This window comes from Penaeus chinensis, chromosome 35 (genome assembly GCF_019202785.1).
Source record: "Penaeus chinensis breed Huanghai No. 1 chromosome 35, ASM1920278v2, whole genome shotgun sequence".
NCBI classification, from domain to species: Eukaryota; Metazoa; Arthropoda; class Malacostraca; order Decapoda; family Penaeidae; genus Penaeus; species Penaeus chinensis.
The window spans coordinates 10,486,817-10,514,316 of NC_061853.1; the positions used below are offsets into that span (position 1 = coordinate 10,486,817).

Here is a 27,500-nt window from a genome sequence, read left to right on the forward strand (position 1 = left end):
GATTCCGATGATCGTCGTGAATATTTGAATGAGATGAGAAATATTGGAAGGAATTCCGTGATATTGAAAGTTATTAATGCAAGTCCTCTTTTATTCCGTTATTCTTCGGTCGCAGTGATATTCGAAAATGAAATACGATATTCTATTTATCGCAGAAGTTCGTTCAAGAAGATAAATAAATCATGGGTTACGTCCGCATCGCCATGTATATTAATTAACATCATCACATTTAAAATGCCGTTTGCAATAGAACATCTGAATATAAATAGACACATCCTGTCCATTATCCATATCTAGTAATTGAAATAACGAACTTGATCAAGTTTTTTTTTTTTTTTTTTTCTTAAACACAAAGAGAAAAACGATCAGCTTTTGCCCATCCGAAACTTGGTTCCGTTTCCGTAAATAGAAAAAAAAAAATAGTATATGGTACTAAAGCTATGTTTCCCTAAAGATATAGGAAGGGTGAAGAAAGCAGTAGAAGGAGAAGATCAGGTATAAGGGAAGGGAAGGGAAGGAAGGGGGGGGGGGGATCTGGGACTGAGGTAAGGATAGGTGAAATAAATATGTAGGAAATACAAAGGTGGCGAAGAGTAGAAGGAGAAGAACAAGAAAGGAAGACAAAAAAAATTAAAAAAAAACTGAAAGGGAGACAAAGGAGGAGAAGGTAAAAAAGTAAAAAATATATATATATGAAAAAAATAACAGATATATATATATATATATGTTTTCCCCGTTATGTCAGTAGTTCTTATTTCATAGCTGGCCTTTCTCTCGCTGGTCGTAGATAACACCTCTCGCGTGAGCCCAGGCGGGGGCGGGGGACGAATCTCGAGGAAGAGGAGAGAGAGAAAGAGGGGAAGGATGGGTGGGAAGGATGGGGGGGGGGGAGGGAAGGATGGGAGGGAAGGATGGGGGGGGGGAGGGAAGGATGGGGGGAAGGGGGAGAAGGGAAGGATGGGGGGAGGGAAGGATGGGGGGAAGGGGGGCAAGGAGGGAGGGAAGGATGGAAGGATGTGTGGAAGAGGGGAAAAGTGGGGAGGAGGGAAGGGATGGGAAAGGAGGTAGGGAGTAGGGGAGAGGTTGGAAGGGGTGGGGAGGAGGGAAGGGGTGGGGAGGAGGGAAGGGGAGGGGAGGAGGGAAGGGGAGGGGAGGAGGGAAGGGGTGGGGAGGAGGGAAGGGGTGGGGAGGAGGGAAGGGGAGGGGAGGAGGGAAGGGGTGGGGAGGAAGGGGTAAGGAGTGAGGAAAGGAGGGAGAGAAGGAGGGAGAGAAGGAAGAAGTGTGGTGAGATTCGTCCGTGAATAATCATTACGGTGACGGATGGTAAGATTGGTGGCATCTGCTGATCAATTATTTTTATTGTTGGTAGTTGTTGATGGCGGTATCATTTCTTCTCATTTGTTGTCGTATTTCTTTCGAATGTTGTATTTGTGGATGAACGTAAATATCCATTTATATAATTCATTTCCGACTTTTCCTAAATAACCTCTCTAAATCTTTCTCTTTCTCATCTTTGCTCTTTTTCTTTTTTTTTTTTCACTTTGAGCTTCCTAAAATAAAACCGAAACTTTCCGGAACACCACGACGATCAGCGAAACGAAGCGAAAACCCGCCACGGAAGACACACCCACAAACCGTTCTCTTTCCGTAAAATAAAAAAAAATCTAACATTAAAGGGATAGAGGAAAGGCGACTGAGAGGGACGAGGACCGAGGGAGAAAGAAACGAGGGGGGAGGGGGGAGGGAGGGAGGAAAAGAGGGGGAAACAAGGGATGAAAACCAGAAAGGACAAGATGTTCTCCTAAGGATGAGAATCAGGAATAAGGAGAAGATAAGGATATCCCTGTCTGTGAGCCCCGGGCCGACTTTCTGAGGGAAAGTGCCCGATGGACACCGTCCTGGCTTCTCTCTCTCTCTCTCTCTCTCTCTCTCTCATACACTGTTGTTGGTACTACTGTTGTTGTGCTGCTGCTGTCGTTTTCTCTCGCTCAGGTTAGATCGCGCGGTCCCAGCGGGGGAAGGAAGAGGGCGAATCTCGAAAGAAAGGAAGGCGTAAAGGTAGGGAGAGAGAAGACAGGTGGAGAAACGGGAATTAGGAAGGTAGGAGGGAGGAGAGAGGAGGGGAGGGAGGAGAGGGGGGGAGAGGAAGGGTTGCTAAGATATGAGATTCACCCTTTTGAGATTACGGTGAGAGGGGCGGTCGGTGGGGCCGTGGCACGTTTTCCAATGATTGTAATAACGATACGAGTGTGACTTGATAACGAATGAATGTTGGTAATAACGATTTTAAAAGGAGGTTAAAAAAAAAAAAAGGTACCGAAATCGCAAAATACTTTTTCGATATGCTAATAAGGCTTAAAAAAAATACTGGGAATGAGTCCTCGTGGCTTGCCAGCTTCCTTGTGTTTCCACAAGATCGATTCCCTAAGAAGAAAGGAAGAAAAACAAAACGTCACAAGAGAAATGAATGTGAGGAAATAAGGGAAGATAGAAGAATGGGGGGGGGAGAGGGGTAGGACTATAGGCAGGGGAAGGGGGAGGAGGAGGGGAACAGGTAGGTAGGATAAGCAGGATAAAGTATAAAATAACGAAGGATAAGAAAAGGAAAAACATAAATGAAGAGGAATATAATCAGGAAGAAAAGAAGAAAGAAATAAAAAACAGGAATAACATAAATAACCCAAGTGTAATAGGAGACTGACTCCTGCATCGGGACCCCGTGTTGTCACAGAGAGAGCTCTCGCTGTAGTATACCGTAGCAAGCCAACTTTCTGAGGGAAAGTGCCTGGTGCTTTCAGTCGACACCGCGGATAGGCCCGAGCGGGGGGCGGGTTGCAAATCCGTCTGGGATAAAAACAGGAAAGAAAGAAGAGACAGAAAGAAGGGAAAAAGAAAGGGGGGAGGGGGGTAAAGGATTGAGGGGGAATGGGAATGATGGAAGGGTTGTGGGAAGGTGGGGAAGGGATGGGATAAGATAAAGGAGATAGATAAGAGTCAGAGAGGAAGGAAAAGGGACGGATTTGCGAGCTAATTGCGGTAACAGTTGGAAACAGACAGACGTGGACTCATTCTCTCGCAAAAAAAAAAAAAAAGGCGGGGCGCTATTTTCACGCGCAGATGCATAAGAATAAAGTCACAGGAAAAAAATAGATTGCACGAGAACAATGGAAGTTAAAGGTGACGATGACGAGTTATAATTCACTGAACAAATGAACGATCCGTGATAAAGCATCTTTGTGTTCCGCTGTGATGGTCGAGGGAAAGACAGAATCACGCTTTGATAGGAAATCCCAAATACTTATCGCTTTTTCCAAAAATAGTTCGAGAAACAAACGCCTTTTCATCAATCTACGAGCACAAATCTCCAAAGAATTATATGACCTTTGTTACTGACCAATTCACCCGTGACAATTCCAACATGTGATCCATTTCCACAAAGTCATTATCCACCTACGCAGGTAAAGAGACGGAGTAAATGAAGAGGGCAAGGAAAAAATAAAAAAGGGTTGAAAACATATCAAGTCACTAATGCAGACGATACATCTATACCTAGTAAACAAACATCACTAACAAACAAACAAAAGACACGAGATTCATAAAGGTAGACCTAAATAATCCTCACTCTCATCGGAACGTGTTCTATGTCTCTATGCAATATGAAAAAGAGAACCAACTAGAATATAAGTAAGTGGTAGGATGAAAAATATATGTATGAAAAATATATATAAATAATTATATATATATATAAGAGGTGTGAGTCGACGCCAAAGCACACGCCAGTGGCGTCTTCCCACCAGTCATCCGCCTTGCACTCGCCGCTCCCTCAGCCGAAGTGAACCACACGAGGCAGGTGAAAGGGGCTGCCTCTCACCACAGAAAGTGCCGCACATCATATCTCATCGCGATTGACCCAGCGGGGGTGAGTGAATCCGCAGTGTCTGGTAGCGAGCGTCATCATCTTCACTGTCATTATCACCGATCATTATCATCACACCATCACAAAACCTGAGTCTTCACACTAAAGTGCACCACATTTAGGTATAGAGGAGAGAGGGAAATAAACGTAAGGAAGAAAACTTAAAGGAAAGATGGCATCCTTGTATGTCTTGGTTTCTATCCTCAAAACTGAGAAAGAAAATAACACAACATCTAAAGTGTGGTGTTTATGTCTCCTAAAGCTAATCTGCGGATTCACTTAAAATATTATGGTAATAGATTCATATGTTGGATGCAACAGGTCAATTGCTATCATTCATTTTCGCTTGAACTAACATAATGCTCAATTCTTTTCATTTTATCCTATTTCCATGTATTTTTATTTTTGTAGATTCGAGTTATTTAATTTCCTTGCGTGTGGAACCATAAGAGGATTTGCATTTGAAAATACATCCGATTTAATCAAGAATCAAAACACAATTTCCATTTTTCAAAAGACGTGTATATTTTTGCTCTTAAAGTAAATACAACTCCCTTACATTATACATTTCACAATGTATTAAAAGTCTGAAAACACAACAGAAGGAAATCGAAGATATGGTCATGAATAGCATGATTTTCGTGACTGTGACAGTAGTCAGACAAAACAGAAGTTACTAAAGAGGCAAATAAATAATTACATATAAACACACAATCTTTTCTTAAACAAAAAAGGAGGAAAATCATCAGTCCATTCATATATAAATAAAAGTATATAAAAATCTCGACAGATCCCAACCCAAAGACCTAACACGTCAACCAACCCACATCATTGCAATCTTGGTGACTTACGACGCATACAAACACATTTCTCTTACAGTCACCCTTTAAAAATATTCCAAACAAAATAAGAGAAAACGGAACGAAAGAAAACGCGCTTGCGGGAGTCACACACACGGAGGCAGAGACGGCCGAGTGCTAGGCCGCTTCCGCCACCTCATATATATATTTATAAATATATATTCATTTTTTTTAATTCCCCCTTCTTTTGTCCTCTTCTTTTCACCCTCCCCGAGGACTTGCGATTCGCGGATGGCCCGTAGCGGGGGCTTCTGGAATCCTCTTTGGTCGAGTGTCCCCTGCAATAGGTTTCTTTGATACGGGTAAATGTATAAAAAAAATATTTATATATGTTAAGTTAACTGTTATCTGTGCTGTGTTGTAAGTTTACGCATCAACTTGTCTCCCTTTGTTCTTGTTTGTTATTGTTCTCTGTTTCTATCGTTTCTTTTCTCGTGTTTATGTTCTGAAAGTTTCTTCCATCGCTACTTTACTGAAGGACTGTCGTAGTATCGGAATAGCATTTGCATACTGACAAATATATAGACAAATATATATCCTGAGTCATTTTCCAAACGTAAAACACTACAGAGAACAAAAATAACTACAAAAAATTACACACATGTCGCTTTTATCAACACTTACACACACACGTGACAAAGCAGACGATAGAACATAATAATAATAATAAAAAATGAAACAAATAAGTAAGAGGATTCCATTGAATAAAGATTACGGTAACAGACGGAATACTGGAGGACTTCAGAATTGCCTAATAACGTAAAAATAATCAAAGTACAAGGTGCGTTGCAAATAAACTATGTTGCAGATTAAGTGAATTTGTTTTAAACGAAAAGAAAAGTGTTTGTTGAAAGAAGACTCAAGAGATTATAATAAAGAAAGTGAAAATTGATTTATATATGAAGGTTTCCTTGGTTTTATTAAAATACATGATTAAATGATAAAATGCGAAGAAAATTGGAAAAAGCTTATAATAACCAACAGGCAGATCAAATACTATAGAAATTAAAATCTAAAGAAGCTGTAATTAAATTAGAAGAACAGAGAAGTGACAATAAATAAAAATAACAATAATAATCAGCAAGTCTTAGGTTACAACCAGTAAATTCCGTTTCCCTGTTTCCGTAAATTGATGTTTTCTTGGTGGACATCTCCACAACATCAGAGGAGCTACTGCATTAACCATTAAAAAACATTTACGTAAATACTTCTATATCAATATGTAACCACCGCCTATAGTATCTGTCGAGATGCTAACCCAAGTCACAACATGTTAACATTTTTATAGACATTTTACTTTCCTTTTTATTTCATACTCACTATTTTTACTTCTTCCCGTCTTTGGGCGTGTTTTTTTTTTTCCTTTCAATCGAGTCTGACTGATTGTCACAGGTAATGTTCGAGAAAAGTTGTTCACAATCGATACAGATAAGCGAGAGAGAGAAAATTACGCATTAGCACAACATTTCCATAAAATAACCTTGATTAACGAAAACTACGGAACAAGTGAATTGCTTTGTACCTTTTTCTGATCTCTCTCCTTCTCTTTCTCTCCTTCTATTTCTGTCCGTGGTATTTTGGACCCTTCTATGTGAGCAATGTCAAATGTTTGGGAGTCATATACGAGCGCAAACAAAACTGGGAGTACGAGCTTACAAAACTCGTTCGCAGTAAAAGCAAGAGCTTGAAAATATTATCGTTCAAATACATTTGTTTGTTTATACATTTGTTTGTTCGTATTTATTCTGTTATTCAAACTTACGTTACTATACATTTGCATTTATTTATAATTGTTTTGCAATTTCCTTCTTCGTGTTAAAACTATCAACATTGTTTTCCATGTCCTTCAAAGGCTTCAATTCTCATTACCTTTTTTTATATACATTCTGTCTTGATCCCAATATATATGAACGTATAACAAGAGGCCTAACTTCCAGGCCTTCTGGGAGCTTCCTGCCTCGTGTCCTTATGAAAAGCCTCGGCGTGAAATACAAAATTTAGGCCCATGTACATATTTTTTTCACCTTTGTTGTGATTCTGTTTCGCTTTTTTTTTCCCCTTTACGGTGGAATTTGAGATCATAATAAATGCAAAAATGGACGGAGAAAAATAAATTATCTTCGTATCAACTTTACACGTGGAATAGTTTGACAAAATGATGATAATGATGATGATAAAAAGATCCGGTTCTCATTTGAGGTTTAGTACAAGAAGAAACTTTTGCACTTTTTTCCCCTCATTATCAGAAGGCGTCAAACAAAATCCTGAGGGTTAGGCTTAGAAATCACCCTTCCCCCCCTTGCTACCTCCCCCCTCCCCCCTCTCCCTCTTACCCTTGTACTTTGGGTATAAAATTTCACTCCAAAATAAACAAGAAAATATATTACACAACATATATTTTCTTCCTGTCTTGTTAGTTGGAAAATTAATTCTAGGAAAAAAAGAGCTTATTTGCAGTATATCTGATGGTAATTACATTCATATATTTATACATTTACCCTCCAAAGGAATACAAAAAAAGTAGAGAAAAAACTTTCTTTTTCAGCATCTTAGGGGAAAAAAAGCTAAAATGTCCCCTAAAGATGAGACGGGTGAGACCCCCCCCCCCACCCCCTTTTTCCCCATCCTCCCTGGCCTATCTATCCCCCCCCTCCCTGGCCTACCTAACCCCCCTCTCCCTGGCCTACCTACCTCCCCCCCCTCCCTCTCTTTTACCATATCAGCTGGCGAATTTTGTTTCTTTGTGGTTGTTTTCGGACACCGCCTACCAAGGGGATTCCCCGACACAAACTTACGATGTCATTTTTCCCCGAGAGCGAAAAAATATATACATATATATATATATACGAATTTCAACCTTAGCCGGAGAAGAGCCTTAACCCTCTCCTATACCCATCCTTTTCCTTACCTTCTCCCCCCTCCCCTCCCCCCCCCTTTCCCTCTTCCTCCCTTTATCCTCCGTATCTATTCCCCTTCCCTTTACACGGAACAACAAAAACACATTTTCCCCCCTAAAACCGAGCGCACATAATTTCTATGCGGTTTGTTTTGCGAAGGTCTATAAATTAACCGCTTTGTCATCATGGTAACAGTGAACTAAATTTATATATATATATATTTTTTTTTTTACGCTGAACGAAAACAACGATATTTAAATGTTTTTTTTCGTTTTTTTTTTTTTTTTCGTTTTCGCTTTCATGTATACTTCGCTTTCATCTGAATATCGATTTTTCCGAGATATATTAAATCGTAACATACGTCCGGTAACACGACGCGATTGCACATCAGGTATTGGGTAACACGTTTCCGTAAAGTAAAAAAAAAGAAAAAACAACAACGGTACGAACGCGTAACATCTGAAAGTAGATAATATCAGTAAATATTTCCAGAATGTGTGACAGAGCTGCGTGAAAATAACGGTAACGATAAGGATAACAGGAGATGAAAACAAACAAAAAAAGGATCGTTTTTATATTCCTTTCTATAAAAAAATGGAAAAAAAAATTATAAATACCTTTCTAAAAAAAAATGGAAAAAAATATATAAACAAGTTGCATCGTTGTGCTTCATTAACTCTTGAGTTCGCTTCTATCAATGCTAAAAACAAACAAATAACAACAACAATAATGATAATAATATTAGCAGTAATAATAATAATAACATAAATAACATTCATCACGATAACAACAACGCTTCTGCAACAAAATCACACACTCTGGCGCACGCAACTCGAGGAACGGAAGCGAGTCAAGGAGAAGAGAGAGGAAGACTTGCCCTCTCTCTTCTTACTCGCAACGAAAGCGTGAGAGAGACGTAGTAGTAGTAGTAGTAGTAGTAGTCGTAGTAGTAGCAGTGGTCGTCGTAGTAGTAGCAGTGCACTTACTACGTCATAGTTGTGGCCGGTCTAAGGGTCTCGGCCTTAGACCTGAGGCCACGACGCGAGAGAGGACCGCGCGGGGGTTCATGAGCCTCGGCTGAATCCGGGTGAATCCACGAACGACACGGCCGGCGTAAACAATGGAGTCGAGAATTGATGAATATAATAAAATAGGTAGGACGAATAAATAAAAAAGAGATGTGGATGTAAAGAATAAAATAATCAAATAGCCATAATTGAAAAGAAAGAGAAGGAGGGGGCAGAGAGAGAGAGAGAGAGAGAGAGAGAGAGAGAGAGAGAGAGAGAGAGAGAGAGAGAGAGAGAGAGAGAGAGAGAGAGAGAGAGAGAGAGAGAGAGAGAGAGAGAGAGAGAGAGAGAGAGAGAAGACTGAAATGGAAGTATCGGAAACAGTGATGATAAAGAAAGGAACGAAAGAAGAGAAAATAAAATTTATTGCAAGAGGAATTAGGTAGAAGACCAAATAAAAAATAAATGAAATAAAATAATACGGTAGGTTGGAGGACTTGCACTCGACACATTGTAGTAAATATATTTGGCACTCCCTCGAAAAACAAATACAAAAAAAAAAAAAACACACAGCTTATCCTAAAAAGTATACCACCTACTTCCTACAATAACCCTCAAGATACACAGTGATAAAAATATGTGTATGTTTCCAAACTATGTTTTTTTTCCTTTCCTCCAACCTCGTCATAACAATACGAATTGTAAAAAATAAACAAATAAAATTGATGTGGATTCACCGCTTCAATTCGATTACGGTAACATGTTCGCCCAATCGCTGATGTGCAGACAAAATAACATCACCATTTTTCATTTTTTTTTTTGTTGTTGTTTACGAATTCATAAATACAGGGTGTTGTTGGGTGTATGTTGCATCTTCCCCACCCAAACTTTTTTATTGAAAGTAACTTCCTGCGCCTCACCAGCTGATGTGGAATTACAAACTCTGTTTCTTGTGATTTGGAAAGAAATTGAGTGATAGGGAGGGAGAGGGGATAAAATGAGAGGAAAGAAGAGAGAGATGGAGAGAGGGAGAGTGAGAGAGTGAGAGAGTGAGAGTGAGAGAGAGAGAGTGAGAGAGTGAGAGAGTGAGAGAGAGAGAGAGTGAGAGAGTGAGAGAGTGAGTGAGAGAGAGAGAGAGAGAGAGAGAGAGAGAGAGAGAGAGAGAGAGAGAGAGAGAGAGAGAGAGAGAGAGAGGGAGGGAGGGAGGGAGGGAGGGAGGGAGGGAGGGAGGGAGGGAGGGAGGGAGGGAGGGAGAGAGAGAGGGAGAGAGAGAGAGAGAGAGAGCAGGAGAAAAGAAGGAGAGAAGGAGAGGAGAGAAGGAAAGGAGAGAAGGAAAGGAAAGAAGGAAAGAAAAAAAAGAAAAAAAAAGAAACGAGAAACAAAGTGAAATAAAAAAAATCCTTCAAAATGTTCACCCCCTCCCCCCCACCTCCACCCTTACTCCCACCACCCCCCAAAAAAACAAAAGAATCAAAAACTCTCTCCTATCTATCTTAAACCATACAGAAGAACAAGAGAAATAATCACTAGCCACAACACCAACTTCTTTGCCCCAAAACCTCGACGAAACCATCACTTCCGCAAGGCTTCTTCTTGTCTTCTTGAGGGAAGGAAAGGAAGGATGTGACTGAACGGGGATAAGGAAAGGCCAACAGAAAGTGTCAACTGAACTGTCGTGTCCATGTTAATATCGAAAGACTACGAGAGAAATAACGATGATAATGATAATAATGATATCGAGTCCTTCCTGAAATACGTACGTTCGTCTTACTAACTATAATTCTAAAGCTAAGATAACATATATAAGTCTACTACGTGAGAGATTATTGCTTCTTTGATGAGTGAAATGATAGAAAGGTATATATTGAAAGAGAACACAAAAGGATGGACATAGAGAGGATACAGGTAAATAGATCGATATGAAAATAATATTACTCATATAAATGTAAAAGGTACTGCATAGTTGGTGGCGATTCAGTTATAGAGCTAGAAAAATAAAAGAAAATAAATCCCAACAATAATAATAACACTAATAACACTCATAAACAGGTAAAAGGATAAGAAAGGACCAGAAAAAACAAAAGCGCATCAACGGTTAAAAATACAAGCTCGCCACTGCGCTCCCCAATACCCCAGTAAGACCCAACCTGACTGACCCTTTTTTCCACTTCGTGACCCCGAGATGATCTTCAATGCCAAGGAAATGCTCGTCAGAGAGACCGAAGCATCCCTACCCCGCGCCCAAGCCCTCCCTCTCCCACCAGCGCTAAAAAAAATCCAAGGTCGGGAAAAGCGAGTCGTGCAAGGTCAGGGTGAGCTAGTAGGTAAGAGAAAGAACAGGCAGAGCAGGAGTGCCAACCCCTTTTGGATGAGAGGGGTTTGGTCGCTAGCGTGTGTCGCGGAACCGGTGGCCACGCGGGGGCAGATAAGGTCAGCGTCGGTGTCCCTTCAGACAGACTCGACGTCCTGGTTTCTTTCCTCGTCAGGAAAAGGTCACCTCCCCCTAGTTGTTAATGAATCTATTTTTTTTTCATATAGTGATGGTTAAACTTCTAAAACTACCATACCGAACCAAATGAGCATATAAGCCCTAAAGCTCCTATTACTATCACCTACGTTTCTTTAGCAATGTTATAGTCCACTCCGCCAAGTCACACATGTCGACTGCGCTCCGAGGCAAGGTGGTGTGGGTAACACTCAGCCTCGACACTCCGGAGGTCGACAGTGTGCGAAGGCTCGGCAGAGGAGCGTCGACCCAAGCAAGGCAGGTTCAAGGTAGGCTTGGCCAGGCCTTCATGAGCAAAGGGGGGGGGGGGGAAGGGGGGTGAGGGAAGTGGGTGTGTTCCGATCGCGATAAGGGGGAGGACCCTGTGTTGCGGTGGCCACGGCTTCGTCTCGATTCTTGTTGCAAAGATCGTGTTGTTCAAGTTTCAAGAAAACAGGAAGGAAGGCTAACAATACTATCTAAAATATGGACCTATAATCGTGAGGACATTACTATGGTGCAGAAATAAATTAGTAACAATGAGCATCTTTGAAAATCAAACTTGCTAATGTATACAGAAAGAGGGTAAATAAAATAATAAGTTTTATAAGTTTACGGAAACCGGACTTGGTGATATGCAGATATACAGTGAACACAACATGCAGATATAATGATAATTTGTGCACAAGTTGAACGTTTTCGTTTTATAAAGGTCATCAAAACTGTAAAGGAAAATTCAGTTAGGGTTAAAGCATAGACATGTACACATTTAACTGTATATATACATATATAGTTTTAAATATATTTAAAATAAACGTACATAACATATCACAGTATTTAAAAGACAATTCTTTTTTCTAATTAAATCACACGACAATGCAAAAAGCACAAACGAAATCCTCATTTTTAGAGGAGAAGCCAAACATCGCCGCTATAAAACACATTGGGAACAGAGGAAAAGACACACAACATGTATATATATATATATATATATATTTAGACAAAAGACCAGCTCGATCATGTACAGACTTGCGTTCGCTCCGAAAGGGCTCTTCTAACTCTTTTTTTTTTTTGTAACGGCATTCTTTTTTTTTAAGAATCTCTTTATTATCAAGCTTTGATTTCAAAATAGAGAATCGCTCATCCTTACCGCCAACGCGCTCGCGAAACCACGTACAACGCAGGATGGCGTTTACAATGAACAATACCAATATCACTTGGTACATTTACAATCATTTAGTATCACCATACAATGTCTCTTTTAATTAATAACTTATCACGCGGCTCCTAGTGGGCAGCGCAGTGACATTACACAAAAGATATAAAATGTGAATTACAAATGTATAATTATCATTATATATATGTATGCATTGTAATGAAAGGAAAAATCGATGACTGACCAACAGTACAAGGAGATGCGGGTGATAACCGGATGATATCATAGTAATAATAATTTGACTGAATTTGAAAAGGGGGTGAGAAAAGCAACAAGTTTTGATGTTATTGACATAAAGCCGCTATGATAATAAAAAAGACTACATTTTGCGTGATGGAAAATTGAGAGATTCACCTACCTGCTTGCATTTCGTTTTTTTTTTTTTGTTTTATATATTTGGTGTTTCTTTTCTTTTCTTTGTCCTCTCTTTTTTGTCTTACTGACGCGCGTGTAGTTTACACGGAACGGTAAGACATTAAACGCTATTCCGGACTTTTCCTTTTTAATTATTATTGTCTCTTAAAGACGTCAGCGTCACCTACCTGCCACGCGTATGTTGTAGGGGAGGGAGTATCGCATTTATTTTTTTCTCTCTCTCTCTCATACTAAATAATACTCCTTTCTGAATAATCTAAGATAGTGAAATAACCTACAATACGTCTAGAAAAAAGTTCCTGTGTTCTAATTCAGATAATTATAATAAGAACAACAAAAGAAAGAGCACGAGTGGGGTTAGCACTGTATTTACCTTGACAGCTGGCAAAAAAATTGGGCCAAACAAATACTGTATAGGCCTATTTGGCCCTCTACACATTTTGCTCTCATTTGACCTGCTGGACTGACCTAAAACGTGTACCTGAAAATATGTAAATTGGAAATGGACCATTTTCTTTCTCATAATTATGGGAGAAGCATGAGTGATAATAAGATAAATGGCATTTTATGACTGCTGAACTTTGAAGAAAGAAGGGAGATCAAAACAAAATGAAAAGCACTAACTACATGGTAAGCACTGTTAAATGCACTGTACAATGTGACCTTGTCAAGGGCTTGATCTCAAAACTAAAGTAAAGGTAAGAAAAGGATGAAATGAGTCGATTACAACAATCTTGTGGTTGACTGATTGATTAGCAAGCACAAAAAAGTAAATGAAATAAAATGGGAAATAAATATATAAAATGAAATCAAGAAACCTATGAGTCATGATCAATTATCCAGAGAAATGACCTGAATCACTAAAGCCTCTGACGGCACACCAAGAGGGATGCCCTGAGGAGGCCCCTATTTCGGCCCTGGGTTGGAGGCTGAGGTCCTGAAGGTGTTCTGTTCCCGAGGCCACTGTCGAGGCCTTGAGGCGTCGCTACGGCAGAGGCGGAGGTCGAGGACGAGTGGATGGTGAGGCGGAGCAACACACGGGGGTCGCTTTGAGATTTAGGATTGAGTTTAAAAAGCGTTCACGATTTTTTTCGCTCCGTGTGGCCTTCGTCGGAAGCTCTCTCTCTCTCTGTCTGTCTCTCTACAGGATCACAGTCTACACGAGGAATCAACAACAACAACAACAACAACGCGGCAGTGCGTGCGTGCGTCTGTCTGTGAGGAAGGTGACAACTTGGCTCAGCTAATCCTGTCAGCAAAGTTCGACCAGATGGAGTGATCTCTGGGCCTACACTCACCTATATAAGTGTACTTACACACACTAGTCACACCGCGAAGTTTTGCTTACATAGTTTTCGCACAGCACTAGTTCTCACTAAAACCTGTGACTCTCCACAACAACACTTTTTATTTTGATATTGTTTATGACTTGAGTGTTCGGGTCGGCAACATCGAGCGTGTTTTGTTATGATTATTATTATTATTAGTTTATCAGCGGCTTTCTAAACTAGCCATTTTGTTAGAACAGGGAACGTGTATTTTATATATGGCGGAAGGTCCTACAGTCACTAGCGATCGCGTTATAAGGTTAACGGCGTCACGGACTAGAAGTGCCTTACTAGCTGCTAGTTCTCTCTGTCTCTCTCTGCCTCTGTCTCTTTCTGGGGTGTCTACACTGGCCTATGCACAAAGGAACGTTGACGAATCTCCCGGGCTGAGATTAGAGGTGATACTGATATACCTGTGTATGTGTGAGAGTAGTCAAAGCCGGAGGCTGGGGGGGGGGAGGCCCTCTGGCTGTGAGTGACAGCTCGCGCTCTCTTTCGCTCGCTCGCTCTCTCGCGCGCGCTCTATCTCTCTCTCTCTCTCTCCTTCTCGAAATAACAGCCCGCCCTTCTCTTTTTTTCCATCTTGCGGTATCCCTTGCGGTTCGCTTGCGGCCTGGTGACTGCGGCGTCGCGCCTTCCCCTGTGACTATGCGGCCTTCGTGACTACCACCACCCAACGCGGCGTCCTAACGCACCCTCTTCTGCTCTCTCTACAGCAACACTTCCTTGGGACATGCAGGTCTTGCCACCGATATACCGATAAACTCTACGGTACGCACGCGCCCTGTTTCATTTGCTCTCTCTCTCTCTCTCTCATCTTACTTTATCTCATTTTATTGAGTTCACTTCACTCTTTGTCTCTCTTTTTACGTCTCTCTCTTTATTTCTCTCTCTCTCTTTAAAAGTTACAACATTAGAAGACAAAACTGTGTATGACATGTTCAAAAATATTTGTCTATTCACAGACAATATTTATATATATATATATATCTTTATAAATAGAATATATACATGTTTCACTTAATGACCATCATATATTCAAATATCATGAACTCTTCCCGGGCTATTTAAAAAGTCAAATGCCCTTGTTTTATTGTACCCAGAGTTTGCGAATAGACTAGCCGGCGAGTTTGAAATAAATAGTTAAATTTTGCCTCGTAGTTACGGGCAAAAATAACCTAAGATTTTCCTGTGACAAGGAGACCGAGTCTTCCACGTCAATTACCATTCATTCATTTGATTTTTTTTTTTTTTTTTTTTTTTTTTTTGCAACTGTGTCTCTCACCCGGTATGAAAAAAATATGTGCCTTTTAAAACTTCTTTTCAATAACATATCATCATGCTATGTTACTATGAATTATATACATTTCAATATAAAATGGATATGTAGCGTTCTAAAACAACAGACAATGCAAGTGCAAAAATATAATATCGCGCTTGTTTATAACAACATAAACATCTGCGGTAAAGTGTTAACGAATTAATGTGAAAATGCAATTTCATCAAATAGTGTCTGCGTTGTATATTTGCCAAATACTAGCTGAGTGCATGTACAAAGAAGAGAAGAGGGGAATAAGGAAATAGCGAGAGAGAGAGAGAGAGAGAGAGAGAGAGAGAGAGAGAGAGAGAGAGAGAGAGAGAGAGAGAGAGAGAGAGAGAGAGAGAGAGAGAGAGAGAGAGAGAGAGAATGGGACGAGATAAAGTCGGAACGAGGAAAAGAGTTTAAGAGGAAGAAAAACAGGAGGGAAAAAAAAAGAGAGAAGAAAGAGGAGAAGGAGAAACGCAAAGGCAAGGACGACAGAGAACGTGCCAGGATCCCAAAAGGCAAAAGACGCTATCATGTCCTTGGAGAGTCGTGTTTTTGCATTCAACAGGGCTAGGCGCAGAAGGAGGGGGAGGGGGAGGGAGAGGGGGAAGGGGAAGAGGAGGGGGAGAAAGGAGAGGGGGGGAGGGTAAGCCAAAGGACGAGGGAGAAAGGAGGTGAGAGAGACGGAGTAAAAGAGGACGCAAGTCATATTAAAGAAATTGGGGAATGATATGAGGCTGTAAGAAATGGAAGAAGAGACGTAGACCGAAGAGTGAGAGAGAAGGAGGAGGAGGAGGAGGAGGAGAAGGAGAAGAAGGAGGAGAAGGAGGAGCAGAAGAACAAGGACAAGGAGGAGGAGGAGGAGAAGGAGGAACAGAAGGACAAGGAGAAGGAGGAGGAGGAGGAGGAGGAGGAGGAGGAGGAGCAGAAGGACAAGGAGAAAGAGGAGAGGAGGAGGAGGAGGAGGAGAACTAGGAGGGAGGAGTTGGCCCTTGTATGATGGAGCAGGACAGGTTTCCATGCCTCCTGCGCACATCCGAGAACCCAGGTGGCTGTACCTAAGTGAAGCTGCGCGCGTGTGTTACCTTTAAAATAAGTGTGTTGTGGTTTCTCAATATTTTGTTCGTTTTGTTTTGTTTTGTTTTGTTTTCTGTATGTTAATGTTTGTTTCTTTTGAAATAGTGATGGTTTCCTGTGTATTTGTTTAATATAGACACACCCACATACATAAAACATAATTACTCATACGAATATACTCAGTTATTTAGCCAAAAAAAAAAAAAAAAAAAAAAAACTTAATCTTAACAGAAAAAAGAAAAGAAAACAGAAGAGAAGAAATCCAAATGCCTTCGCTCCTTCACCCTGATCTAGGAATCGATGCCATAAATTGCGATTTTCCCCCCTATTTCGGCCAGAGACGTTGCTGATTTCCTGCGAATTTCGGTCCCTCCCCCCCTTCCTCTCCCCCCCTCTCCCCTTCCCCTCGTTACAGTGCTACCAACGAATTAGCGAGGGTCGTTAAGGTTCGCACGCCAAATGCTCTTTTGTTTTGTATTGTTTTTTATTTCTCCCCACATGATTAAAAACACATTAACGGCTTTCGAAGTGATACAAATAGCGAGGTACGTAAGGGAAAAAATGGCGGAAAGAATCCAGGTCTTACATATTCAAAGTTGAAAAGCCGTTCCGCACTGAAATTGTCCATCGGTTGAAGCCTCGGCCTACGGTTGGCAGCCCTGGTCCTCCTGCCCGCGTCCTGTCCCATAAACTAGAAGCTCGGTTGTCAGTTGTGCATTTTCACCTCTGTTATTTTCCCGCTTCCCTCTAATGCCTCTGAGCCCTTTTCGAAATAAGGGATTCTAGATCAGCCAAGCTACAGAATCGTCGATAATAAGGATTTCAGAGGGATGCGGAAAGAGAGATAAGGTAGGGAGAAGGAGAAGGAGAAAATGTAAGATGTAGTCAAAATGGAAGTCGTGGGAAAAAAAAAAAAAAAAAAAATCGCATCGAAATTTCGCATCAAGGAATGCCCACTGTCGGGGTGTATTTTTTTCCCCTTTTCCCTTTTCCCTTTTCGCTTTTCGCTTTTCGCTTTCTTTTCTTCCCCTTCTTAATCTTTTATCTAACGCAGGAGGCCTAAGCTTAAAGAGCGAAGGCCTGATGAGCAAAGCAATTGAGCGACTTTTTGTGACGATTTTATAGGGATCTTTTCACTAGGTAATCCTCATAGGAGAAGAGGCCTTACAACACCCACGACATAAGGGCGAAAATGGCACAGAAATACACGAAAAAAATAAAAACGAACTAGACTGTTGTCTCTCTAACTCTCCCTCTCTCCCTCCCCTCCCTTCCCCTCCCCTCCCTCCCCCTCCTTCCTTGAATGCTTACAAGAATCGGAAAAAGAAGAGGAAGAGGAGGAAAAAATGTCGAAATGAGTTTCCTAAGAACTTTTGGGCGAACGTTACGAAAAACAGGAAGAGGAGACAAGAGACAAAAAAAAGAAAGAAAAAGAAAGAAAGAAAGATATTGAATGAAGATATTTATGAAGTCTTTACATACACATAAAGAGAAGGAAAAAACACAAAAAACAGAAAGAAACAAGGGAAATACGAAAAGCAAAGACAAAAATCTTTCCTACAAAAGTACACGTCTTAGCAACTCCTCCCCCCCCCTCCCCCTCCCCTTTCGCCAAAGATCCCCGACAGGCCTATAAAGATTCGGAAACCCCGCGGAAAGGAAGGGGGGGAAGGGGGGGAGAGGGGAAAAGGGAAGAAAAAAAAAGAGGGAAACTTGTGCGAAAATAGGTATCCTTCAACGCTATCTCTTTCTCTCTCTCTCGTCTGAATCTCTTTTGGATCTTGTGTTTGAGAAAAGGCTTCCAAAATTCGATCAAAAATATATCCTAGTGTTGGGATGGGATGTATTTCTTTCTTTCTTTATGTTTTTTCTTTTCTTTTATCTTTTTTTTTCTATCTTTGGTTTGGTTAGTTATGTTTGTTGATTTTCTTGCTATTTCAAGTTACTATTGCGTAGACTTTATTTGGTGATATAAAACAGTTTTTAGGTAAAAGTTTATTCCAAAGTTATTATCAATTCTCTCTTTTCTAAGCGAAGATGATAATTAACGAAACAAAAAAGTAGACAAACAAATATTAAGCTCGTAGTGACCCATGAAATTCAAACAATTCAATGTTATTTTTCTTCCTTAAATCTCAACTGACATCGAGGTAAGAAAAAGGCGCCGACGCGAACGTAGCGCTTTCGAGTCTCCGCTAAAAGCTAGCCGAAATAATGGGGAGATATGAATCCTATTTGCAATTCAAAACACAAAGGATGCGATATACAAGAAATTCACTTTTGTATAGGGCATTTTTTCCGCTTTTTCCTACGAACTTTTTTTCTCTAATATATAAAGCTCCCCCACTTTTTTTTTTTTTCGTAATTTCACCGTAGTCCAATTATTATTATTTGTAGAGTAATCTAATTTTCTCCAGAACTCGAATTCTCTTTTTCTCTTTCTCTCTCTGAAGTCGAAAGCTGGGGCGATTTCTGGATAGAAATTTCATTAGTCTTTGAGATTTTGGATTTTTTTTTTTTTTTTTTTTGGGTCGTGCTTTCTTATTTTCTTTTGTGTCATTTTGTTTATTTTTGTTCGTATTGTTTTGTTTTGTTTTTCTTGATTTTTTTTTTACCTGTTTCCCGGAAAATAATAAAGTAAGCTTATAAAATATATCGCTATCGTTGATACGAATCACCCGGAATGACTATTTATAACTCCCTTCCCCCCTTTCTCCCTTTCACCCCTCCCCCCCCCCAAAAAAAAGGATAAAATCATACGAGTTACGTTATTAACAATCTCTAACACCCCAAGCCCTCCCCCTCACCCCTCCCCCTTCTCTTCCCCTCTTCAAGCCTACGAAACAACCTTCCCCTCCACACTTCCCCTCTCCAGCCTCCTTCCCCTCATCCTCACCCTTCCTTCCCCTTCCTATTATGCTTCGTACACACATAACATCATATCTTAATAGGTACTCAATAGCCTTTGTCGTAGGGAGCTCAGGCCATGAGTTACGACCTTGGACTCATGAAGAGGGAGAGGCGGGAGAGGACGAAGAATGAGGGAGTGAGGAAGAAGGAGGGAGGGAAGGGGAGAGGGAGAGAGAGGAAAAGAATGAGGGAGGAGTGGGGAGAAGGGGAAAGAGAGAGATAAAGATAAAGATAAAGAGAGAGAGAGATAGATTAAGGTAAAGAAAGAAAGGAAAACGAAAAAAAAAGATATACAAATATCGAGAAAACATTAAGAAAAAAAGACAAACGCAGTCGAGATATTGGCAATAATTATGATTCCCTTTCTCGCCTTTTCTTTATTACCTCTTTCGCTTTCCTTATCATAATTGAACGAGTTTTATCGAACGGGAAAATGTATTCACGAAAGGAAAATAATGTTAACTATATCAAGTTGAGATACACGCCTGCTTTAGCCATTTTAGACTTTTTTGAGAGAATTAAAAAATGTGGTAAAACTGTGGTAAGAAGAGAAAAAGTTATGAAAAATTTGAAGAAAAAAAAGAGTAGAGAAAGAAAACGAGAGAGATACATAGATACAAAGAGAGAAATATCCAGACAGAAAAGAAAGCAAATAAAGGAATAAATAAAAAAAAACACGTGAAGATAAAACGTTAATATTTACACCTACGTCTCGAAACTTATCAAAATTCATAAAGGAAACAACAAACAAAAGCCGACGAGTGCACAATGGAAGAGCATCTCGATCGCACACCGAGTTCTGGTCTCTGGAAATAGAATTCCTGGAACCCCCAAAGAAAACCAATAACCGGGACACTCCTTATGGCAACACCGCGCGAGGTACTGATGCCACCTGTATGAAGATATTTTTTTTCTGTTACGTATTGTTCTTTTTCAAAGATTGTTTTTATATTTTTTATTTTATTATTATTAGTATTAAGAGTGACGGAGCGTATTAATTTTCTTGTTTTTTTGCTGTATTTCGTCTTCAATGTCAATCCTCAATATCCGGTTTAATTTTGAAAATTAATACCATCACGACAACACAGATAATGAAGTAGTGAAAAAAAGAAGAAGAAAATAAAGATAAGAAAACTGAAAAGATGATGAAGAAGGTCGACATATACGCTGAGGCATGAAAATAAAATTCAGAATAAGAGAGATTCAAAAAAAAAAAAAAGAAGAAAAAGCGAATATGCTCGTGGTCGCTTGGGAAATGAGTAAGAGAAACGCCTAAGGGTCATAACTCCATACGAAACAAAGGACACACTGGACCTTAAAGACCCTTATCTGCCTAATAGTTTAATAAGCGCCCTGTTGTCGTCATATCCGTTAACAAATCTTTGAAATCACCAGTATAACGATCAATTGAAATATATTTAGAACTCGGATATAAAGATGTATTTAATTAATGTCGGCATTCTCGTAGCCGCTCATTAGAAAGGGAATGCAGAGATACTAATTAACGATTATATATCTACATTTTCTCTTTGGATAATTTAATAAACAATCTTGCAATGACACTCAAGTTTTCATTACACAGGTGCCCTTTCTCGTAATATTCGCTTGAAAAAATGCAAGTTCCCTCCTCTCTTCTCCCCTCCCCTCCCTTCCCTCCTCCCCCTTCCCTCCGCCTCCCCCCCCCCTCTCTACCCTCTTCAATAAAGGCACTTAATTACGTATTTGGTGGGTGAACTGTAATCAATCTGCTTATTCCTTAATTAGCATCTAGGCCTAATATGCCTGATCCGATTACAAATTAGTTTTCGGTAAATTTTACGACAACCGTTAAGCGAGAAATTGCTGTCTGATTTCAAACTCCTCTTCTCCTCCTTCTTCTAATCCCTTTTCTCTTCTTTTCGTGTTTATTTTCTCTTTTTTTCTTGTCTTTTTTCTATTCTTCATCTTTTTTTCCCCCAATGCCTTTCTCTTTTCTTTTTCTCCTTTCTACTTTTTCTTCTTTCTTTCCTCTCCTACTTCCCTTGTTCCCCTCCTCTCTCTCTCTCCTTCCCTCTTCCCCTTCTTCGCCTCCTACTTTCCCCTTTCTCTCTCTCTCTCCTTCCCCCTCCCTCCCTTCTCCTCCTACAACCTTTATCTGTCCACGCCCTGTCTACACCCTGAGGCGATAATCAAATTAGAAGTTGGATCTTATATCTTTTCGTCCCCTCCTTCCCCCTCTCTCCTCCCTCCCCTTCTCTCCTTCTTCCCTCTTCTCTCTTCCCTCCTTTCCCTTTTCCCTCTTCTTATTCCCTCCCTTTCCTCTTCCCTCTCCTTATTCCCTCCCTTCCCTCTTCCCTCTTCCCTCTCTCTTCCCTCCCTTCCCTCTTCCCTCTTCCCTCTCCCCTCTCCCCTCTCCCCTCTCCCCTCTCCCCTCTCCCCTCTCCCCTCTCTCCCTCCATTCTATAGGCCTTCTCTAATCGTTCGCTCTTTTAATCTCCTTTTTCGCCCCCTTCTCCCTCCTTTTTCTTCTTCTATAATCCGATTAAAAACGGCCAATCTTGATCGCCCAGTTATTAAAAAGTTTCTCGCCAATGAATGGAATTTTTCGTCACCTGTGAATGTCTTTTAATTTCTTTTTCTTTTTTTCTTTTTTTTCTTTTTTTGTGACGTAGTAAGTGATTTTCTTGGTTGGTTTACTTTTGAGTTCAAATGCATTAGTATCGGTCGAGCTAGAAATATCAATGAAATATCAACGATAAGGATATTTATAACAATATCAGTAATAATGATAACAATAACAATATTTAATAATAACATAATAACGGTAGTTGTAGAAGTAGCAGTAGCAGTAGTAATAATAACTATATTAATAGTCACAGTATATATTATATTCGTATCTGGTCGTCTTTATTGCCCTCTAGCATAAGGTTAAATTTCCGATCGTAAATGAAACAGCCCGTAGAATAACTATTAGTCAGAGGAATAAAGTGCAATAAGGCTCAAAATACAATGCGACGGTCTTGTGGCATTTACTGTCGTTGGGAGTGGATTCGCGAAAGAGAAAGAAGGAAGGAAGGAAGAGAGAGTAGATGGAGGAAGGGGAGAAAGAGAGGAAGGAGGAAGAGGAGGAGGAGGAGGAGGAGGAGGAGTAGGAGTAGGAGCAGGAGGAGGAGGAGGAGGAGGAGGAGGAGGAGGAGGAGGAGGAGGAGGAGGAGGAGGAGGAGGAGGAGGAGAGGAGGAGGAGGAGGGGGAGGAGGAGGAAAAGGGGACAAGAAAAGAGAGAGACAGAGAGAACGAGAAAAGAAACATTGTTAAAGAAGGGAAAGATGAAAGCGAAAATACAAGAGAAAACCCCCCTCCCCCCATTCCTCTCCCACCCCTACACACTTCCCCCTCCCCCCCCAACCTTCTCTCTCCCTCTCCCTCTCCTTCCCCCTCCCCCTCTTTCCCCCCGTCGAGAGATTTGCAGAAACGACCTCCCTAACTACCGCTAACGATGCAATTGGCACAGCTTCCGATCACAGTAAAGTCCTTCGCAAATTGCAAGACCGAACATCTACCCCCTCCCCCCCTCCCCCCCCTCCCCCCCTCCCCCCCCCTTCCCCCCCCTTCCTCTCTCATTTTGTGAGGGTTAATCACTGCAGGCGAATAAGGGCGTGGGAGAAGGGTGGAGAAAGAGGGGCTAATGAGAGAGAGGTAAAGGGAGAAGAAGAAGAGGAGGAGGAAGAGGGAGAGGGAGAGGTAGAGGGATGAGGGAGAAGGAGAGGGAGAGGGAGAGGGAGAGGGAGAGGGAGAGAGAGAGAGAGAGAGAGAGAGAGAGAGAGAGAGAGAGACGAAAGTAAAAGAAAGAAAGAAAAAAAAAATCCTAATAGGATATCCAATTAAAAGAAGACCCAGAAAGAAACTATAAAAAAAAGAAAAAAAAGACAACAGCATAAAACGAAGATAATAATATCAAACAAGCTTAAAACTAATAAAGAGGAGGTAAAGAGGCTTTGAGCTTCTGCTGAAGTGGCTCTAACGAAAACAAAGCGACTGCCATCAACAGCAACTCATAATATGGTACAATTATCTATCCCAAACTATATAGCGTGACCATATCCCCTTGACTATAAAGGGTTTATGGAAGCGGGTGGAGTATAATCGGGAAGGAAGATGGAAGGAAGGAAGGAAGGAAGAAGGCAAAGGTAGAGAAAGATGGAAAGGGAGAGACAGGAGAGGGAGAGGGAGAGGGAATTGAGGGCGAGAAAGAAAGGGAAAAGGAGGGAAAGAAAGAGAAAGAGAGAGAGAGAGAGAGAGAGAGAGAGAGAGAGAGAGAGAGAGAGAGAGAGAGAGAGAGAGAGAGAGAGAGAGAGAGAGAGAGAACCTCTCTTTTTCTCCCCATCACACACCCAACCTTACACCCATACCCCCTCCCCTACCCCAGGCCCACCCGACCCCGCTCACATCCCTCCCACCCGAACATTTAACACGGATCATAAAAATTTACGCTTTTCGGATGTCGTACAAATGACTTGGGCCTCATCATAGCCTTCGCGATCTACCCTGCCTTTCTCCGAACTTCCTCTCTTCTCTTTCTCTTTCTCTTTCTCGACCTCTCCTCTCCTCTCCTCTCCTCTCCTCTCCCCTCCTCTCCTCTCCTCTCCTCTCCTCTCCTCTCCTCTCCTCTCCTCTCCTCTCCTCTCCTCTCCTTACCCTCTTCCCCTCTCCCTTCTCTACGCATGTCATTTCCCTGCTACCCCCTGCCATTTCTATCTTTCCCTCACGAGAGAGATTTTTTCCCCTTCGTAAATAACAGATACACACACACTCTCTCTCTCTCTTTCTCTCTCTCTCTCTCTCATTCACACACGCTGGTACTTCCTGTGATTAGCTTTCTGTCCTAGTCCCCTGTTTTTTCTACTTCTTATTCTCTTTTGGCTTATATCTCGATCTGTTTTATTTTATTATTTATTTGAAGTTCTCTCTCTAAAATAAACAAAAGTCGGTCTTCCCGTTTTCTAATTCCCCTTAACCCATTTTCTTCCGTCGCTCCCGTTTTCTTTCTCTCTTTTGGCCTCCCTCCGCGCGGCCCGAATGAAATCCCTTTTTTATTTCTTCCTCCTCTTCCTCCCAGCCCCTCGTTATTCTAGAATTTTCCTAGAGCAATGGCAGGCCTGGAGCCATTTGGGTTTCTCCCTGGCCTACCTTACGAGTAGGCCTATAGAACGAGGGAGGGAAATCTTGTGCAATAAGTTTTCCGCGAAGCCTACATTGAGTGGCACCGTCTTACACAGCCAGCCTAGAATTACTCCGGTTATCTATTTATGTAAAGCGACTTCTACATTAAGGAAACGATGCGACCAAATATCAATAATTCCCCATTTCACTAAGGTCTACGAGCACGCACACACACACACACACACACACACACACACACACACACACACACACACACACACACACACACACACACACAAAACGATCACTGCATCATCCCGTAGCATTGATTTTCCATTGCAAATCCCCTCTCCTCCTCCCCCCCTCCCCCTCCCCTCCCTACCCTTCACCTACCACCATTCCTTCCTCTCTCTCTCTCTCTCTCTCTCTCTCTCTCTCTCTCTCTCTCTCTCTCTCTCACTCACTCACTCACTCACTCACTCACTCTCACTCACTCACTCACTCACTCTCACTCACTCACTCACTCTCTCTCTCTCTCTCTCTCTCTCTCTCTCTCTGTCCGTGAGTCACCGATACATAAAAGGGCAAAGGAAACAGAAGGATCCACATTAGGAACAGACATAGGCCCTTCAACCCCCCCCCACCCCTTTCCCCTCCTCCCCATTTACCCCCTTCCCCTCCCCCTCCCCCCCCCCCCTCTCGATACGAAGACACCGCGAGAGGTTTCGGTTCAAATTACGATTCCTACGTTTTTATTGTTACCGAACGAGCGGCCGGTGCCTCATTGGCGTAGGGGGGGGGGGGGGGGTAGGACGAAGGAGATAGAAATAGAAAGAGAGAGAAAGAGAGAGAAAGAGAGAGAAAGAGAGAGAGAGAGAGAGAGAGAGAGAGAGAGAGAGAGAGAGAGAGAGAGAGAGAGAGAGAGAGAGAGAGAGAGAGAGAAAGCAAGAGAGAAAGACGAATGCTGCTTGCTTTTTTTTTTCTCATATATCTGCATAATTTCAATAATTTCTCATCATTTCTGTGTCATTACAATTCCTGTATCTACCTCCCCCCCCCCCCCCCTCTTCCCATCATCGTTTCCAGGAATATATAAAATCGTGAACAAAAGACCTTGACGCCGCAACAAAAAGAAAAAAAAGAAGAATAAAAAAATAATTAAAAAAAAATAAAGATAAAGATAACACAGAAAACCTCAAAATATCCTCTTAACGCAAGCGAACTCCCAAAATACGATGACTCACTAACCAACTGACTCTCAACCCTGGGAGACTCACCCCCACCCCGCCCCCAACCCCCCCACCCAACCCCATAACTCTCACCCCCGACCGCCCGCCCGTCCCCCCCCCAACCCCCTTTCCCCTTCTCCTCATTTCCCATATGTCTATCGACCCCCTCCCTATCTCCCCCTACCCACCCTTTGCTATAACCCTCCCCCCCTTCCTCTTCCTCCACTCCCTCTCCCTTTTCTATGCCCCCCTACTACCCTACCCTACCCTACCCCTATTTCTCTACCCCTACCCCTTTCCCCTCGTCCCCCCAGCCCTACCCCGTCCCTTAGATTTCGTCCTTGTGTAAGTGCGGGTGCTATATCATAAATCTAGAGGGGAATCTCTTTTCCCCTCTCTCTCCTCTTCCCCTTCCCTCCCCTCCTCCCTCTCCGGCATTCTCCTCCCTTCTCTTATTCCCTTTTCGCCATTTCTTTCTTCGGTCGTTGTATTTCTGCTGTTTATCTCATATTTCTTTCTTTCATTTTATCTTTTCTCTTAGTTATTCTTATCAATTTCTTTGTATTATTTTGTTGATTAAATCCTTTGAGCTCTTTTCTCTATTTCCATAATAACAAAAGCAATAACTATCTTTTATCATAATCTAATTTCACAAAAAAAAGACAACAGAACTAACATTATGCATAATGATCATATAATTCGAGAAACACAAAGAGGAATTCATTAACCGACGAGACCAATTCCACAATATTCAACACGCAAAAATATGCACGCGAGAAAATTGCAAATTGTAAGTTTCAATTCATTAGCATTCTGTGCAACGATTGATGCAGCGGGTCCTCGCTATTATAGATGAAGCTTGTTCTTTGGTTGCGTGTTCTTCAAGCCTGGTTCTTTAGTGAGCGTTCTTACTCTCGTTTTGAGTTTTATTCTTTAAATTCTGTGGGTTTTTTTTATCCGTTTGGTTAATGTTTCTGGCTAATTTTTTTTAACATTCATCTTTCCTGTCTCTTCTTCTTCATTCTATCACATCTTCACCTCTTTTTTTCTTTCTTTCTTTCTTTCTTTTTTCAATTATCCTAATTTACTCGCCTCTTTACGTTTTCTTTACCTTTCCATCGCCCTTCATCCCCTTTTTTTTCAGAATCAACAGAAAACGGAGTATCGGGGAATTCCCTTCGGCTGTAACTACGTGATTGCCGACAATGTTCCCTAAAATGGGCTATGACAAACGGCAGTGTGTGAGAACGGGAACACATCGATAGGGTTGGGTTTAAGGGGGTACTTATACTAAAAAAAAAAAAAAAAAAAAAAAGGTTCTCCATTTATTTGGATGAGGAGGTAAAGGGAAAAGAAGAGAAAAAAATGAAATGAACTTTTCGGCTTAAGGCTTTGAAAGTCCAATGGTTGCAAGAACGAAAGAAGGTAATCCATGGAAGGGTAATTTAATTCCTTAGTAATCATCCGTAATCCAATAGAGGCAACGTCTGTTTGATATTAACGTGAAAACGACTACGCCGATAAAAATAATAAAAAAAGGAGAAAAAGGGGGAAATATGATTCGTAAATAGTCATTGCTGTCGACAAAATTCCTTAATTCCACGATTTGCATTTTTTTTTCTTTCGTCTAATCTGAACAAAAGACAAAAGAAGTAACTTATGAAAGCATCTTTTAAGATCAAGCAAGAATTAAGTCGAATTTTAAGATTTCATTTTGAGTACATTTTTTTCGAATATTTTTTTTAAGTATTTTTT

General features: G+C 41.2%; 1 protein-coding gene across 2 annotated transcripts in view; it reads right to left on the reverse strand.

The window, feature by feature from the left end:
- Positions 1-27,500, reverse strand: part of LOC125044175 (headcase protein-like) — a 94,104-nt gene that overhangs the window by 7,484 nt on the left and 59,120 nt on the right. Inside the window, exon 3 of one of the 2 annotated variants that reach the window (XM_047640639.1) lies at positions 12,596-13,237. The exons of the other annotated variant lie outside the window; for it this stretch is intronic. Within the exon in view, the coding sequence (XP_047496595.1) occupies positions 13,076-13,237 (162 nt within the window). The 3' untranslated portion in view covers positions 12,596-13,075. Of the gene's footprint in view, positions 1-12,595; positions 13,238-27,500 lie in introns of those variants that run through there. 2 annotated transcript variants of the gene reach the window in all.